Here is a 16,021-nt window from a genome sequence, read left to right as displayed (position 1 = left end):
CACTGGCACTATGAAACAGCTTTTGGGGGTCGGAGGGAGCCCCACTGGAGTCCCTGTTAGCAACATGTGGGAGATGCCGTAGCTGCTAGCATTGCAGGGGCATGCCTGCTCGCTTTCCTTCAGCGTTCGTTTAGCCTAGATGGTCGGTACGCAGTACGGTGATTGACGTGAGCCAGTTCTGTTTACTGATGTGCTTGCAGAGAGAGCAGGGAGGTGTGAGTGCGCACGGGTCGGCAGGCTGTGGATTTTTTTTGGCCTTGCTTCGAATCTGGCCTGCTCACACGATGCTTCTATTACTGAAAATTACTTCTAGCAGGAATGCTGAATCACATACTCCTGACAACCAGGAGATATAGTAGGATGAAGCTATCATTCATTTAGTTGTCTTTACTGTTTTGTTTTTTTTCTTTCTTTTTTTCCCCTTTTGTCTTATGTTCTTCTTATGGCAGCCCAGGCAGTGATGCCAGCAGGCCTGGCACTTCAGCATGATGCTCATTAGCAGAATTCTCCCTGATATTCATGTTAAGTTTCTCTTTTAAATATTAACCCACATCTAAGTCCGTGCAGGGCTGCCTGAAAAAAAAAATCTTTAGTTCTGTTTTACACCCTTGAGATTTTTCCAGACTGCTGGCTTGTCCCCTCCCCATCTTAGTCATCCCATATTATGCTAGACAAATTTAGCTCCTAGCCTTTCCTTATAAATCAATCCCTCTGGCCTACTGGCAATTTTTTGTTGCTCTTCTCTGAACTCCTTCTGTTGTGGACGATAGAAAAGCCAGGTCAGATGCAAGTAGGTGTCCATCCAGCCTTTCTCGCAGAGGTTGCACAGAACAAGGGGCAAGTGGCCTCTAGTGGCCAACCATCAATTAATGCACCGAAAGGGAGCACCAGTGCTCCCAGGCCACAGGTTCTCCCTTCTCGAGAAGGCTGGACACCCGATGGGGTTAGGATCAGAGAACACACATCCTGTCCTTGTCGCTTGCTCTGCCCCGAGGCGGTGGGTCCCTCTGGCAGCTCTGTCCCCAGCGCGCTCCCCCGCCCCAAATTGTGTCCTGCTTTCACAGCGTGGTGAGCAGGGGATTGATGGAAACCCCATGAGCACCTTGTAGTCCTCCTGAGAATTCAAAGCAAGTCCCAAGGGCTCTCTTCCTTTACTACTAGTACAACTGTTGCTTTTAGCTGTTCAGCAGCATTGTTAGAATGCCATATTTTCAGCATGTTTCAGAATACGCTGCTTTGGTGGGTGAAGAAAAATTAAATGCTGGATTTTCCCTCTCTTTTAACTTCGTTTAGGCAGTCAGGCTGTAGTTTTAAACTCAGTGTAACATCTTGTGAAGCTGGAGCCAGCAGCATTCGTTGCATCCAGCAGTTCTCCCAGGTGTGGGTTTCCTCCCGCCTGGAGCACAGATGCCCCTGCCAACCTCTGCCAGGCTCCAGACAAACCTGAGCTTGACCTGAAACAAAGCACATTGTTTTACAACATTGCTGATAGTTTGCAGCTTCCTTTGGAGACCCCACAATGCATGTTAGTGACACAGAGGTGGAGCTGAGCATTGGCTTTTTTTTTTTTTGTTATATTACTTTTACCGTTTTGATAGGTTTTAAGTATTCTGCCACTACAGGAGCTGCTGTCCAAAACCCCGTTTTCATTTCGCCCCCTGAAGTAGCAGTGCTTGCAACACATTTTTGCAGGCAGTCCGTAGCTGTGGATATTGTCACAGAACCACAGAATGGTTAGGTTTGGAAGGAGCCTCTGGAGATCATCTAGTCCAACCCACCTGCTAAATGTGGGTTGTATTCCTGTATTCCTTTCAAATACCCAGTCCTTTCTCTAACAGTCGTGATGCCATGGCCCTGCAGGACTGCAGAGCCGGGTTTCCCCGCCAGCTCTTCCTGCTGGAATAAAGCATCCCCTGCCTGCAGTTTCAAATGTGCTGCTGTTTGCTTTCATGGAATGATACCCTGTTCTTTAGCTAAATGCAGAAGGAAATAAAAGCCATGTATTACCCTTTTCTCTATCATGTCTCCTACTAAAAAGCAGCTCAGTCTCTACTTACAGATAATTTCCAGACATTTCTCCTTTTTTCTGCTTTCTCTCTCAGAACCCTTTTGCTCTTTCTTGGAAAACGGGATGTGAAGCTAAATGTTACAGCTTAAGATCTACAGAATAGATTTGGTATTTTCCTTCTTTTCTCTCCTGTTCCTATGGCCTGGACTCTGCATTTGATTTTTAGATGTCTGTCTTGGCAGCATATTTCTCTTGAGCTGTTCAGGTCTCATTAAGGGATTCAATTTCTGAAGAGTTCAATGAGGTGCATTTAGGGGGTTTCTTCCATTAAGTTTTACCTTGTTCCTGGTAATTGGGGGGGGACCAAGGCAGCATGTTTCATCAGTGGTCAGGTCAGCTCCTCAAAAACTTGCCTTACAGGTGGCCCTGCAATTTTTGGTTTGAGTAACCTAAATGTGTGCCTTCAGGTAGTAAGCTTACTCTGCGGAGTAAGCAGAGGCTGTAGCAGCACTTTCTGGAGATCTTCAAAGATAGAAGGAGGGATGATGAAGTGGCGCTACTGGTGTCACCTTTAGACCATCTGTTTTAGCGTTTTAGTGGCCTGTCTTGAACAGTGGCCCATACTAGGTACTTCAGATGAGATAGTAAGAAACCCCTCAGCAGATCACCAGGTTATAACCTTCCAAAGCTTTCATATCTAGAGAATAGCTTGTTCCAAAAGATGGGTTTAACTTCTTTCTTTGTCATAAATACGACAGCTTGTTACCCGGAGAGGTAGCCAAACTATCCTCTGACTTGGCATTTTTTTCCTCCTCAATGACATCACTGAAAAAAATGTTTTTCTTTTGCCAGTTCTGGATTAATTTATATTCTACCCTCATAGTTTTAAATAATGTCCCATTTCTTGTGCTATGAGATGAGAACACTTTGCTTATCCCTGTGCCCAAAGCACTGTGCATATGCTTACATCTTCTTCTCTGTATGAGTTCAGATGATGTTTTGGATGTCGGTATCTTCCCAGTGCCAGTCTCTGTGCCATCTCCAACTCTTCCTGGGGTGCAGCCATGCCGAGCTCAGCCTGTGCTGTTGCCGTAGATGATATGACTAGAGCTGTTTCTGTGTTAGTCTCCATCTCACTCCTTGTGTTCCGTGGCACCTCATTACCTTCACTTGCAGTTGCATATTGAGCCGAGCACTCCTTCGGGCTGCCTATGGGGTGTTTTGCATCCCTCAGCCCACGCCAGTGCAGATCTGAAGGTTGGCCTCTTTCCCTATAACGTGTTGTTTTGTGTTTGGTGTTTGAATGCTGAACTGTTTGTCCTTGTGCCGTCTCTCTGGCCCCCACAGATCTCTCAGGTTTCTCCTGGCCAGTTTGGGATCTGCCCAATTATAGCTAGGTGGCACAGGACCTCTCTCCTGCCTGCTGCTGGCATGCCCTCCCACCACCTGATGTCTCCAACTTTATCCTTTCCCAGCGGTCAGCCACACCTTGGCTTTGCATTTGCACGGACATGCAGGGGGAGAGGTGGCTCAGCAGGACGCCTTTCCTTCTCTCGCACCGCCCGTGCGGGAGCCATGCAGAGCCACTGTCTCGGTCAGCTCCTGCACCCTCCGAGCAGCAGGTCGTTCATAGGAGGACAGGGTCCCACCTGCCTTTGAACTCTTGGAGACGGTGCCCAAAGCAGCGCGGGCTGGGCCGTTCTTGCCCCTTCCCTGCAGCGTGCCGGGGGACAGCCCTGTCCTAGTGGTGCTGGGGAGGTTCCCTGAGGGCTGGCGAGGTGACCTCTCTGGATTAGGTGCCAGGGGGGTTGAGGACAGTGGCCATCAGTCTCCCACGACATTCCCTTGTCCTGCCCTCTCTCCACAGGTTATGCCACTCTCCAGGTTTGCTGGGTGCCTGCCGGTGAAAGAGAAGGGTTGATATTTTGGCCAGGCCCTTAGGTCCTGAAACAAAATGGCAGCTGGAGAGTCCCCTCCCGTAGGAGATGTCTTCATCGACCTGCAGCAGGTGAGGTGGGAATCCAGCAGCAGTGGGGCCATCTCTTCCCTGGGGACCACGCTCCTGCCAGGCTGAGTGTGGGACTTGTGTGCTGGCAGCCTGCTGCAGTAGGGGACACGGCCTCCGTTTGCCAGGGACAGGTGTGCACAAAGAGTGCCCCAAGGCTGCCCAGGAGTCCACGTCCTCTCTCCGTGCAGACAGCAAACTGTGATCCAGAAAAACCCAGAGGTTGCTCTGTGGGATCTCTGTGCTTTCACGTGCTGTTGGTGGGGTAGGCAAGTGGCAGGAGGGGCTGGGCAGCTTGCAGTTAGACTCTCCCCATTTAGGCTGGGCTTGGGACACCCAGGCTAAGGTGAGAGGAGAAGCAGTCTCACCCACAGATGCAGAGCCACTCCTGGGGCACAGCTGGGAACAGCTGGGGGATGCAGGGAGAGGCTAAAGCCGCCTTGCTCCCTCTTTCTGCCCAGCACAGACAGATTTGTCACAGTTGGGCCTCCTCCTGTTTCCATGGAAACACGAGAGGCCACAACAGTTCTGCGCTGGCATTTCGGTTATATTGACAGAAAATTTTACCGGCTGGAACTGCTCTGGAGGCAGAAAGGACAGGAGTCACCTGGCAATGCTCATCTCCACCAGCAAAGGGCAGAGAAATGCCTACAGCCTGAAACAGGAGGAAAACAGGCAGAAAAGCCTGCAGACAGCATGCCAAGGGGAACGGGGTCCCCTAGGAGTGTGGAGGGGAGGTGGGAAAGCACGGGGTGGTCACTGACCCAAGGGCAGCTCACCAGAGCAGGGATGCTGTTTCCTAGAGGGAAATAGGGGAGGTCTAAGAAAGGCAGGGAGGGCAGAGTGGGCAAAGGGAAGGCTAGAGGACAGCACGTACATGTGAGGAGAGAGAAATTCCAGCGACACAAAAGCTCATGCGTCTCCACTGGTAGGAAAGACAGGCACTGACACAGCCCTGTGATACCTGCCGCTCAGGGGAGGTGTGGAAGACCACTAAGGTACCTTTGCAGAGTGCAGCGTGGGCGGTTGTTGATTCGTGCTGGCTCTTGGTTTTGGACAGAGCTGTGCCTCTAAGTGAGAAACTACGTCCCAGCCTTGTCGTGTGGAGCCTTCTGCTCCTCAGCAAGCCCAGCACCGTTTGCAGGGCAGGAGGATCCAGAGGGCTATAGGGGTCTGCAGTGTTTGATTCTTGTCTGGCGATTTCTGTGCAGGGCAGAGATCGCGCAGAGAAAGCCTCTCCTGGTGCCGAGGACGATGAGGACTTGGATAAGACTTTGTCAATCGAGAGATTTGGGGACCTGATAAGCAAATCAGCATCAAGCAATCTGGAGAAGCAAAGACGCAGCTACAGTGAGAAAGATTTTGAATGTATGTAGGTCTGAACTGTTGTACCTACTTCCGCCCTCGCCTCCAACCCTTGCTCAGCCTGATGTGTTTTGCAGCCTTGTGCCAGGACCCTGCAGATCGTGTTAGCCTGCTATTCACTTCCTCCCTTCAGAGTGTTCCCAAAGTGCTACGTACACCCAGTTTAGCATGAGTACCCACGGCCTCTTCCCAGTCTGTTCCCTGTGTTCCCCGCTTTCCCCAGGTGTAGCTGCTGCCCAGCCCATGCAGCAGCACAGCTCAGCCCAGGGCGTTTGCTTACCTCCTCGCCCAGCATCAGGGACCTCTGTAGCCACCTCCTCCATGTTGGAATTTCCAGTTTGAAACTTTTTCTTCCATATGGCTGCAAAGAAACATCCAAATATGGCCAGAAGCCAGGCTGTCCTCCCCAGTCTGAAAGCAGATGGCTCTAGTCAGACATGCCTGTGTATTTCTAAATAGCAACCACGAAACTATCAGGCTTATCTGCTCAAAGAAAGGTCTGCAAAATAAAAATGGGGTGTGAATTTAAAATACTGTAGCTATCTCACCTGAACTCCTCTCATCAGCACATTTATTTCTCTAACTGCCCTTCCATGATGAAGGCAACCTGTCTTCCCAAGCTCACTTTAGCTGTAAAATGTGAATGTGCCCACAAGTGTGGCCCTAAGCTATTGCCTGGTGTAGGTGGGTTGTGTTACCTTGTAGTAACAGCAGTGAAAGGCAGGAAGAAGAGCCCTCCGGCCAGCAGCCTGCTTGTGTGGCAGACAGGAAACAACAGTTGGAAGAGTTTCCCATTCTCGGGCTCTCCACGGTCAGATGCTGCTTATTTTCCAGCTTAACTTTGGTGGGATACAGTCTTGGGAATATTGTGTTCCAAGTACCTCACCAGGCTGTTTTCTGCTTGGACACTCATTTCCAATGGCTGTTGTAAAAATTTGCTGGTAGAAGTCTATTACTGTAGCACACCCCAGCTGCTCCTTTCTGCTTGTGTCATTTCCCTACAGAGGCTCCATTCAAATACTACTTTCCACCCGAGCACACAGTCACTTGCTCACATGGCTGCAAGGTGCTTCTAGCTTTGCTGTGGGTTGAATACCTGTCATGTGCTGGTAGGACTTACCTGCTCAGAAGCTCTGCCTCTGTACACAGGTGTGTGGGTTGGCTTGGAGGACATAGACAGTCTGCTTAAGCATGCATGGCGGAAGCTTCTTTGAAAATTTGACTAGAGATTTGTACTGTTTTGGTTTTTTGTTCTTCTTAATAGGAGCGTCCTTCTTTCTTTGTCGGAATCAAGCTTGTTTTCCTCTGAGCTTCTGATGTATCCCTGTTATCTAGGACTATGTCAACCCTGCTTATCAGAAGTTTCATGCAGTTTGTATTCACAAAGCTGGAAGATCTGATTAGGTCATTAAACTTTGAAAGATAACATACCAGCCCACGGAGGTGAATGCTCTCCAGGTTTAGAAATGTTTCCTGCCCTATTCAAAGCCAGGAATTCCTAATATGTAGGCTCTTCCTCCTGGGCTCCCTGTCCAAATTGCTTTTTCATATCTCTCGTATCAAGTTCACTGAGAAGTGTAATCAAACATCTAGGACACTGATTTGGAACTTCCCATACAGGCAGGCAGTGCAAGGAAGGGAGCAGGGAAGGAGGGCAGGAGCTGTGCACACAGGAGTTGCAGGAAGACAGGGAAGACGAAGAGGAAGGCAAACACATTCCCTTGTGTGTTTGGGAAAGGTATGCTTTTCCCACCCCAAGGCCACCTCTGTGAAGACATGATCAGTTGACACGAGAGGTGCTGCACGCAGGGGTGAGGAGTGGTGCTCCCCTCTTCTGTGCCAGATCAGCCACTTACCATCACTGCCCTTCCCTGCAGCCCAAGGCTTTGCTTTCCTTCTGATCTAAAATATAAACATTTCTGTCTTGGGCTGATGTGAACAAGCCAGAAGAGAAAGATGGGCTATGTTGTCACCAATGGCTTTGTGCTGTAGAAGGAGCAATGAGTGTGCAGCTGGGGCCTTCCTTGCTTCTTCTTACGTGAGAAATTCACATCTGACCCATCCATGGTGTGCAGAGCAGTGCCATGGGCATGCAGCAGCGGGGCAAGAGGGCCTCTCTGCCAAAACCTGCCAGTGAAATAGGACAAGGTAAGTCAGAGGACTAGAGAACACTTTGGGAGGAAAAAGTGTTTATAAAGAGCCCAAACTGTTTCCCATTTGCAGATGTCTGACCATTCCCAGTCTTCTCTAATCTTGCCACAAGCCTCTCCTGCTGAACCACGGGGCCTGTGTGAAATATCCCTGCTGTTCCCAAGGGGGGAAACAAGGGAGAAAAGACTTGAGAAACCAAAGGAAAGGAAACATGACAGCAGAACAATGAACCTGCCCGGCTCTCCCAGGGAGAAGGTTACAGCTTCCATTGAAAATGTCCTTTGAAGGTAGTTTTCGCTATAAACAGATTTTGCTGCCATGTCACAGGAAAGCTGGGAAGGAACCAAATCAAAACAGGCTGGAAACAATTCCTCAGGAAGAGCTGCTGAGCAAAGCCCCCTTGCAAAGTGGCTGGTGCCCCCGTGATTTCAGCTGCTCTGGGTGCAGCCCCAGGGTCTGTGCATTTTGCACACTGTCTATGAGAGGCTTTGTTCCTGCAGATAGACCTGGCAGAAATGGCTTTCCCTTCTCTCGCGGGGAGATGCTGAGCTTACCCTATTCCCTGCATGATGCATTATCATTGTTTTTGAGTGAAGGCTCAGAAATGCCATTAATTTCTTCTCACTCTGTAATTCCCACGACACCCAGGTCAAGCTTGTATGAATTTCTCTTTGTAGATTAGTTTAAAGAAAAGTCCTTCTGCCCTGTTTTTTACCCTGGTTTTTAAAAGACAGCCTCCTAATAGAACCTGCGTGTCAGAGGCTGGTAGGCACAAGCCCTTGCAGTACCTGGGATGCATCTGCACTAAAAGGCTTGGTCTGTGGTCCCTGTGGGTATGCAGGAGGGACTTTCTGTCAAAGCCTGGATGATAAGTAAGGTGCATCTATTTAACTCAAAGAACACTACGCAGGAAAGAAATGTTTGTAAAGGGCCCAAATCATGCTCGTTTGAGAACGTGAGAAATGTTTCCCTGTGTTTAGGAAGGCGATGGTGCCTCTGGCAGGCCACCGCAGCTCTGCGTAGCCATGTGAATGGCTTTTGGCAGCATTGGGAGAGGAGTTCTGCCTTCCCCAGGGCAGTGGAGCTGCATTAGGGTGCTTTGGCACTGCATGGGGGCTGCCTCCCCAGCCACCCCAGGCTGGACACAGCCTGCGCATCACTGAAAGAGTTTTGCTGTGTCCCTGCGGGCTGGTGGCTCTCCTTGCCCTTCCTGGCCCTTGATCTCCAGACCATGCTGTTTCCTGGAGGGGCGCCTGGCAGGTTCCTCCCAGCCTCTTCCTGCCCCTGACTCTCTTTTTCTCTCTCAGTCCACCGCCAAGCCTCGCACCACATCCATCATCCCCTTTCCACTCACCTCCCTTCTGCCCTCAAGTTCCAAAAGAGGCCCCCCCGTGCCAGCAGGAGGAAAAAAAGAAGGAGGAAAAAGAAGAAAACCTCAGTACCCCCCTCGGAGGTGACCCCCACCATCCAGGAAGAGGACGAGGAGGGGGAAGAAGACGAAGAAGAAGAGGAAGAAGAAGAGGAAGAAGGAGAATCTGAGGCAGAAGAGGCTCAGGAGAAAGAGATTTCTGCAGACTCTGAGGGTGAAGCTTGTGGGAAGGACACGTCCCCTAAGCTGGAGCCCCTAAGCAAACCAAAGGCAAGGCTAGGACATCCCTATCTGGACAGGGCTCAGAGGCTGGGGAGGAGGTGGTGGGAAGGTTGGTGCCGGGAGGGTGCCAGGGTGTGTGGTCATGGCAGTGTGCTGCTTGAGGGGAAGAGATGGTAGCTGTACAATATTGTGGGAAGGGTGGTTTTGTTTGTGCCTAGCACAGGTGAGCACTGGAGGACAGTGACAGATAAGCCATTGCTTGGGGTGGATGCTAGGGAGGGTGTGCATGACCATTTTGGGGTTGTAAGGCCCATGGGGCTGTTCTTAGGGTATATAGGATATGGGCAGGCTCAATATGGCTGGTCCCAGGGTATGTGGCATGTGGGGGAAGTCAATGTGGGGGAGTGGGGACATGGGGAGGATCTGCACATCAGGGACTGAGGTGAAGGCTGCCTGTCCCAGCTCTTGCTGTCAGGATTGTCGTCTCTGCAGTTCACCATCGGCAGCGATGAGGAGGAGTCTGGCAGCGCTCTGGCCCCCGCGCAGTTCCACGTGGAGGAGGAGTGTGGCATCCTGTCCCCTGTGCCACGCTTCGCTGACCTGCTGCAGGACAAGGGCCCTGCCTCTCTCCGCAGGTAGGCAAATGTCTGCTGAGCTGCTTCTTGCTGTCCCTGGCTCAGGGTCGCTGCACAGACTCTGTCCCAGGGGACAGCAGCTGTGCGCAGCTGGGACTTGCCTGCTGAGCCAGAGGGGACATGGGGCCCAGAGGGAGAGTGGCTGTGAGCCATACGGCTGCTCCCTGGTGGGACAGTCACTCCCTGGGACTCCTGTGACTTCCTTGGGACCGTGGGATCCCCAGTTGCAGGTTTGGGGGCACTGGGCTGCACATGTGGAGCACCCTCCTCCCTCCCTGCTAACTTGCCCCATCACGCTGACCTGCAGGCTGGGAGCCTCAGAGGGCTCGACCAAGTCAGGGGGCCATGAGACCATTGACTCAGAGGTGGGTCCCCAACACTGAGCATGGGATGATCTCTGCAGTGGGGGAAAGCAGGAGCAGAAGGGGCAACCTTTAGATATTGGGACAGGTGAGTCCTGGCTCTCCTCCTTCTCAGAGACTTGTTGGTCAGGGCTGGGCTGAGTGACAGAACACTGGAACAGGCTGCCCAGGGAGGTTGTGGATTCTCCTTCTCTGGAGACATTCAAAACCCACCTGGATGCCTTCCTGTGTAACCTCATCTAGGTGTTCCTGCTCTGGCGGGGGGATTGGACTAGATGATCTCTCGAGGTCCCTTCCAATCCCTAACGTTCTGTGATTCTGTGGCCCCAGCCACTGAGAGGGGCTAGTGCCCATCCTTACTCATTGGTCTTTTTGGTTCCTATAGCCCCCCAGGGCCTCGAGAGTGTCTGTCTCGCGGGTGGGAGAAGCGCAAGCCCTGGGGCCAGGTGACAAGTGGACAGCGGGTTACCTATGACTTGAAGGAGAGGATGTGCATCGGCAGCATGACCACGCTGGAGAGCGCAGCATACCAGCGCGTCCCCACGGATGAGGCCGAGGCCCAGATGCTGGCGTCTGCTGACTTGGATGGCATGAAAAGTGAGGTTTTGTGATACTGCCTACATTACTAGTGCACGTGTCCCTTGCTTCTCCCTGCTCTGTCCTCTTCCCTAGCAGCTCCAGGCATGGTCTTCAGCCTGCCCAGAAGACATGATCCTCACCTCCCTGTCTCCCAGCCCCTGCTTTTGCAGCCCTGGCTCCTCTCAGTCAGCTTTGCAGTGTCCGCAGTGCTGGTCCCTGTGTTTCCAGCACTTCTACTCACACCCACCCCACGGATGCTTGCTCATCTACCCACCCCACTGCCCTCTTCAGTTCAGGGCCCCCTGCATTTCCCTGAGACCAAGCTCTCTCCTCTCCTGACACACTTTCCCAGCAATCAGCCCTCTGTGCGACACGCCAGCTCTGGCATCACAGAAAACCTGAGGTGAGGAGCCTCCCCTCCCCTCCGCTCCGCTGGCGGATCAGCTGCTGCCCCTCTGGAGCGCCTCGGAGGGGACTGCCCCTGTGCGCAGCGCGAGGGCAGACAGGAGAGACGTCATGGAAATGCACGCTCCGGGCCCGAGGACATGGAGAATTCAATAGGTTGCTCTGCAGGCTGGAGAGGGAGGGAGACACCAGAGGGGAGCGAGGGAGAGCAGCGGTGCTGCATGCACAGCCTGGCTGTCCCCGGGCCACGGCCACCGCATCCCTGGGCAGCCAGCACGAGACCCCGCGGCGGAGCAAGGACCCTGCTCTCGAGGAGCTGGTGGGGCAGCCCCCCACGGAAGCATCCCTGAGTGGAGCCGAACTTCCTGGGACCTCGTCAGCCCCCAGGGGCTGCTGCAGCGGCACCTTCATGCCCTGTGAGGAGGGGAGCAAGGCAGCAAGGCTGGGAGCAAGGCTGCGGTGAAGCTCCCCCAGGGGCAGCTTGCTTTCTTTTCCACATGTCAGTCTGGCTACCGGGACCCCTCCTCTGAAGGTGAGTGACTCATGGCACCTGACCCCTGACCTTCGCAAGGACAAAATGACAACCCTTGGAGAGAGAGAGGAGGCAGCGAAGGAATCGGAAGGGGGCAGCAGCCCGGAGGTAGCGATAAGCACCCGCATTCGCAACTCACTTGGCTATGAAGACTTTGATGAATTTGCCTTCAATTTTGAAGACTATGATTTATGGGAGGCCATCAGAAACCATCTGGGCTACCCAGACGGGGAGCCCACCTGTAAGTACCGGAGCAGTGACCCCACGGTTGCAGCCATAGATCAGATCCCCCAACTAAAGTGCATATCCCCACGTTTGCTGTCTGCACCCTTTCTGTGTCAGCTTGATCTCCTGGGTTAGAGGGGGTACCGTCTGCCTCACCATATGCCTGGGGACACTGGAGGAGGTGCCTGGTGTCTGTGTGTCTGTCCAAGGTCCTTGTACAGATCTGTACAAGATCTGTGTTGTGGTGCTGAGGTTCTTCCCTGTCTGTGTCTTGCTCGAGCAGCTCTGGAGGCAGCTGCATCTTGCTGTTTGTACTTATCAGGACGTGGCCTGTGCCGTGGCCAGAGAAAAAGCAGCTGCTCTGAGGTGTTTATAAGGACAGAGACATTTCCCCTTCCATCTGTGGCACAAGGTGACAATGTGCTGCTGCTCTCTGTTTGCTGGAATTTGATCTGAGCTGTGGGTCCAACAGCAGCAGTAGGTTTCAGATTCTGGGCTCTGCACTGTAGCCTAATGCCCAGAGGAAAAAATAACCTCGCCCCTATGTCTGCAGGTGTGAGCATGGCTGTGAAACGGACTAATGGCAGGCTGGCCGGGGTGCTGGAAGGTGAAAAAGAGGAAGGAAGCAAGAGTGGCAAAAGCAGGGAAGGAGCAAATAGGAATCCCAAGAGCAAAGAGTATCTTTCTGTTCTCTGCATCCCTTTCAGTACCCACATATCCTGTGTTGAGAGCTGGATCTCTGAGCCATCCTGGGGACCGTGCAGAAATGGGAGCCTTGCTCCCACCTTGCACAGGGGGTCCTTCCTCGGCAGGTGTGATAACCTGCAGTTAAAAGGTATCTTTGTGTATCACTGTTCATATTCATAGCTCTGTGGTGGCTGCCCGAATGTCCTCATCCAGATCATGTGTTAAGTTTTCAGGGGATTTTAGAAGTGCATGTGGGAGGGTGGCCAGGCTCCAGAACTCACCCATTTGCTGGCTTCACCTGCAGGAGTAGGGAGGCAGAGTGCTCACAACAGGGACTTGGGACGCCTTGGTTCAGTTTCTAGTCCTGCCACAGCCCCTCTGTGTTGTGATCTCAGGCAAAACACTTAGCGTCCCTGCCTCTCAGTCCCAGCATCATGGTCTCTTTCTCAGCTGGCTCATCTTTACAAGCCTTCAGGGAAGAAAATTCTACCTTTGTGCTTCCGCAGGGACCAGCAAGTGGGGATTTGCTTCTGCCTGGGTCTGCTACTTGTTACTGTAAATTGATAAATAGTATAATAGCAGCAAAGTTCAAAATAGAAACCTGGAGCAAATTGGCTCCGTCAGCTGTCCCAAGCTGAGCAAATACATTAAAAGTGTGAGAAATAGCCCCAAGCTCACCTCGGAAAGGATGGCTGTTCTTGAGAAGGTAGAAGGGGCAGATCACTTCTGCATCAGTTATAAAGTGGGGAAATCTGTTTCGCTAGCAGTTACGGCATTCATTGATTGCTACAGCTAATACTGCAGGTGCTTGAAATAAGATGTGCTATACAGTCAACTCTTAATTCTTTCTGCACAATGAATCCACACTGTGGATTAATCCTGCAGAAAGATACGGCAGAGGCAGAGAAGGCAGAGATACCAGAGTCAGTTGTGTGCAGAGCAAGCTCATGTCCAGCTAGTGCCACTTGCCCAGCTATTTACTCCTTGGTGGTACCTCTTCCAGGACCAACTCAGATCCAGGAGGAATTTAACAGCTTTTGAGCAGAGTAGAGTCCTTGCTGGACCTGAGCTGGTCTTCTTGCCCTCCTTTTAGTGTTGGGAGCATGGGGAGTGTTGCACAAGGACACCTGGGCGGCAGCAGGGGTGAGCTGGGGTCCACCTGTCACTGTCACACTGAACTCGGCATCAGCTAGGAGAGACCTGGGCTTTGCGCAGGACAGGGCAGTAGCTTTTCCAGAAGCCAGCATAAGGTTGTGACTTGGTGTATGTTTATTAGTATTTTGGTTAGTCTATTTTTAAATATTGCAGGAGATGGGGTTTCAGTCTCTTTTTCTTGCTATTACTTAACTATTCGCGTACATGGGAAGTGTGCTCCATTCCTGTGGTGCCAGGCTAGCAAGTTGCTCTCTAGTACAGATACAAATATTCTGATGCCTCTTTCTGGGCTGCCTGCTTGGGGACAGAGGGTAGTGAAAGGAGGAAGGCAGGACCTAACACACGAATTGAAGGCAATCGCCTGCTGAGTTGGACTGACTAGGACAGGCACTCTGGGGGAAGACTTCAGCCAGTGCAAGGTCATATTTGTAATCTTCAGATTTAAGCTGGCGGAAAAGGAGCTTGATCATCCCAAGAAATCTGACTGATGGAAGCCAATGTGGCAAGAAGATCTTTTGGAGGAGACTGTAGGAGATGCAGTGTGGGAGGATGACATATCAGTTTGGTGTAGTGGAGCCACTGTAGAAATCACACTCTGTCCTCAGACATTGTCACTGTCTCATGCTCTGCTCCCGGGGAGTGCTGGAGAGGAGGGACAGCATGAGCTGTCCTTGGTTTGCTTCATCTCACCCTGAGGAGCTTGGCTTCACCCAAGGAGGGCAGAGCTGTGCCCTGGGCACATCACCCTTTGGTCTCAGTCCAAGATGCTGTCTTGAGTAAAGACCTCGGACTTCAGGTGCTCACTTGAGCTTGGCTTTCATTTGGGGAGAGCATCAATCTGATGGGATGCAGGGGAGCAGTCTGGAGCACCTCAGCTGGACTCTGCATTGGTCTCCTAAAGCCAGTGACCTCTTCCAAAATTAAGCCTATGTGTCCACCCTCCTCCTATGAGTTGCCTCCCCCAGCTGGCATCTCAGTGGCCGCAAGCACTGCCAAGGAAGAGCAGCAAGTGGATCGCTCCTTTCTTCTGTGGGACTCTGGAGGTGTGTATGCCTTCACCGGCTCACTCTGAGCCTGCAGCACTCCAGCTCTTGTCCCTGTCAGCCAGTGTGGGAGTCACTGGAGACACTGGCAGGAAACTTGGCTCCTTTTGTTTTATCTGTCCTCCAGCCATTTGGTGGCTGAGGCTGAACGCCTGTGTGTACTTTTAGGGCTGTTGCTGAAGAACACTGTGTGGCAAGTTGGCGTCACCATGGGGGAGGCTTGCCCTGCTCTGGGCGAGCGCTCTCTCTTGCTGGGCAGAGCATCCTCTGGCCCTGTTCTTCTAGAGACGTGGTGAGAATGAGTCCCAGGGTGCATGGGTGAATCAGAAGCTGCAGGGTTGGGAGCAAAGGTGCCAGATACCAACATTATGCATGAATCTGCACCAAGTGCAATGAAGTGGCTACTGCGCACGCAGGAATGGAGAAATCTATGCAAAAGTCCAAGGAAGCCCCTCACATGCCCGGCTCCCAGAAACATTGGTAGCGGTGGGAAGTTATTGGCTCCTATCGACATTGCGGAGCAGTAAGTGGAGCAGGGAGGAGTCCGGCCACCCGCGGGCTGTGCATCAGCAGGGCAGCCAATGGGGGGAAGCGCCCTGAGGCTCAGTATTGATTCATTTTATATTTAATTTAGCGACCCAGATTTCCAAGGAGCAAGGCCATGGCATGCCTGGCCTGATGCTGGGTGTGTCTTTCCGCGCCAAAGATGCACAGATATTTTTCTACAACATCAAATAGACCACTTGGCCTTCAAGCCCAGTGCTTTTTGCTACCTCTCATGCCCTGAGAGCTGCAGGTCTTGAAGCCAAGTGCAGAAAGGCATATAGGGCCTGAACATTCATCCCAGCCAACAGAGAGCTGCCCTTCGTCCCCCAGGGAGAAGACCTTGGCTTTGCTTTACAAGCAGGGCCAGCAAGCCTCTATGGACCAAAGCTGTGCAAAATGCTTGGCTCCGTGATCTACCTGGGGGAGCCTGTCCATCCTGGAGCTGGGCTCTGGGGCTTTACCCATCTCCACGGCTGTCTGTGCTAAAGAAAATACACTTGTCTCTGGGTAGTGTCCAGGGAAACTACTCTCCATGGCAGGCTGTTGCCTACATGCTGTTCTTCTGGCATTGCAAAAGGGGCTGGTGTGGTTATGGCCAGGTTTAGGTGGGTGCTGGCTAGCCAACAGCACTGGTAGCTTGGTGGCGGGTTTGTAATGCAGCCTCAACAGCCTCTCTGGAGGCTTCAGGAGGCTTTGGTTTGGCCAGCTGAGCTCTATCACACAGACCTTTTG

At 52.2% G+C, this 16,021-nt stretch overlaps 1 protein-coding gene across 1 annotated transcript in view; it reads left to right on the top strand.

The window, feature by feature from the left end:
- The first annotated feature begins 3,958 nt into the window (after positions 1–3,958).
- The window catches only part of SLC4A3 (solute carrier family 4 member 3), a 29,503-nt gene continuing 17,440 nt past the window's right edge, over positions 3,959–16,021 (top strand). The window contains exons 1-5 of the mRNA XM_065637360.1: positions 3,959–4,016; positions 5,225–5,381; positions 8,837–9,168; positions 9,613–9,755; positions 10,503–10,714. Coding sequence (XP_065493432.1) covers positions 3,963–4,016; positions 5,225–5,381; positions 8,837–9,168; positions 9,613–9,755; positions 10,503–10,714 — 898 coding nt within the window. The 5' untranslated portion in view covers positions 3,959–3,962. The remainder of the gene's footprint in view (positions 4,017–5,224; positions 5,382–8,836; positions 9,169–9,612; positions 9,756–10,502; positions 10,715–16,021) is intronic.

The sequence above is a fragment of the Caloenas nicobarica genome, chromosome 6 (genome assembly GCF_036013445.1).
Source record: "Caloenas nicobarica isolate bCalNic1 chromosome 6, bCalNic1.hap1, whole genome shotgun sequence".
In the NCBI taxonomy this organism is placed as follows: domain Eukaryota; kingdom Metazoa; phylum Chordata; class Aves; order Columbiformes; family Columbidae; genus Caloenas; species Caloenas nicobarica.
This window is presented reverse-complemented; position numbering and strand designations above follow the sequence as displayed.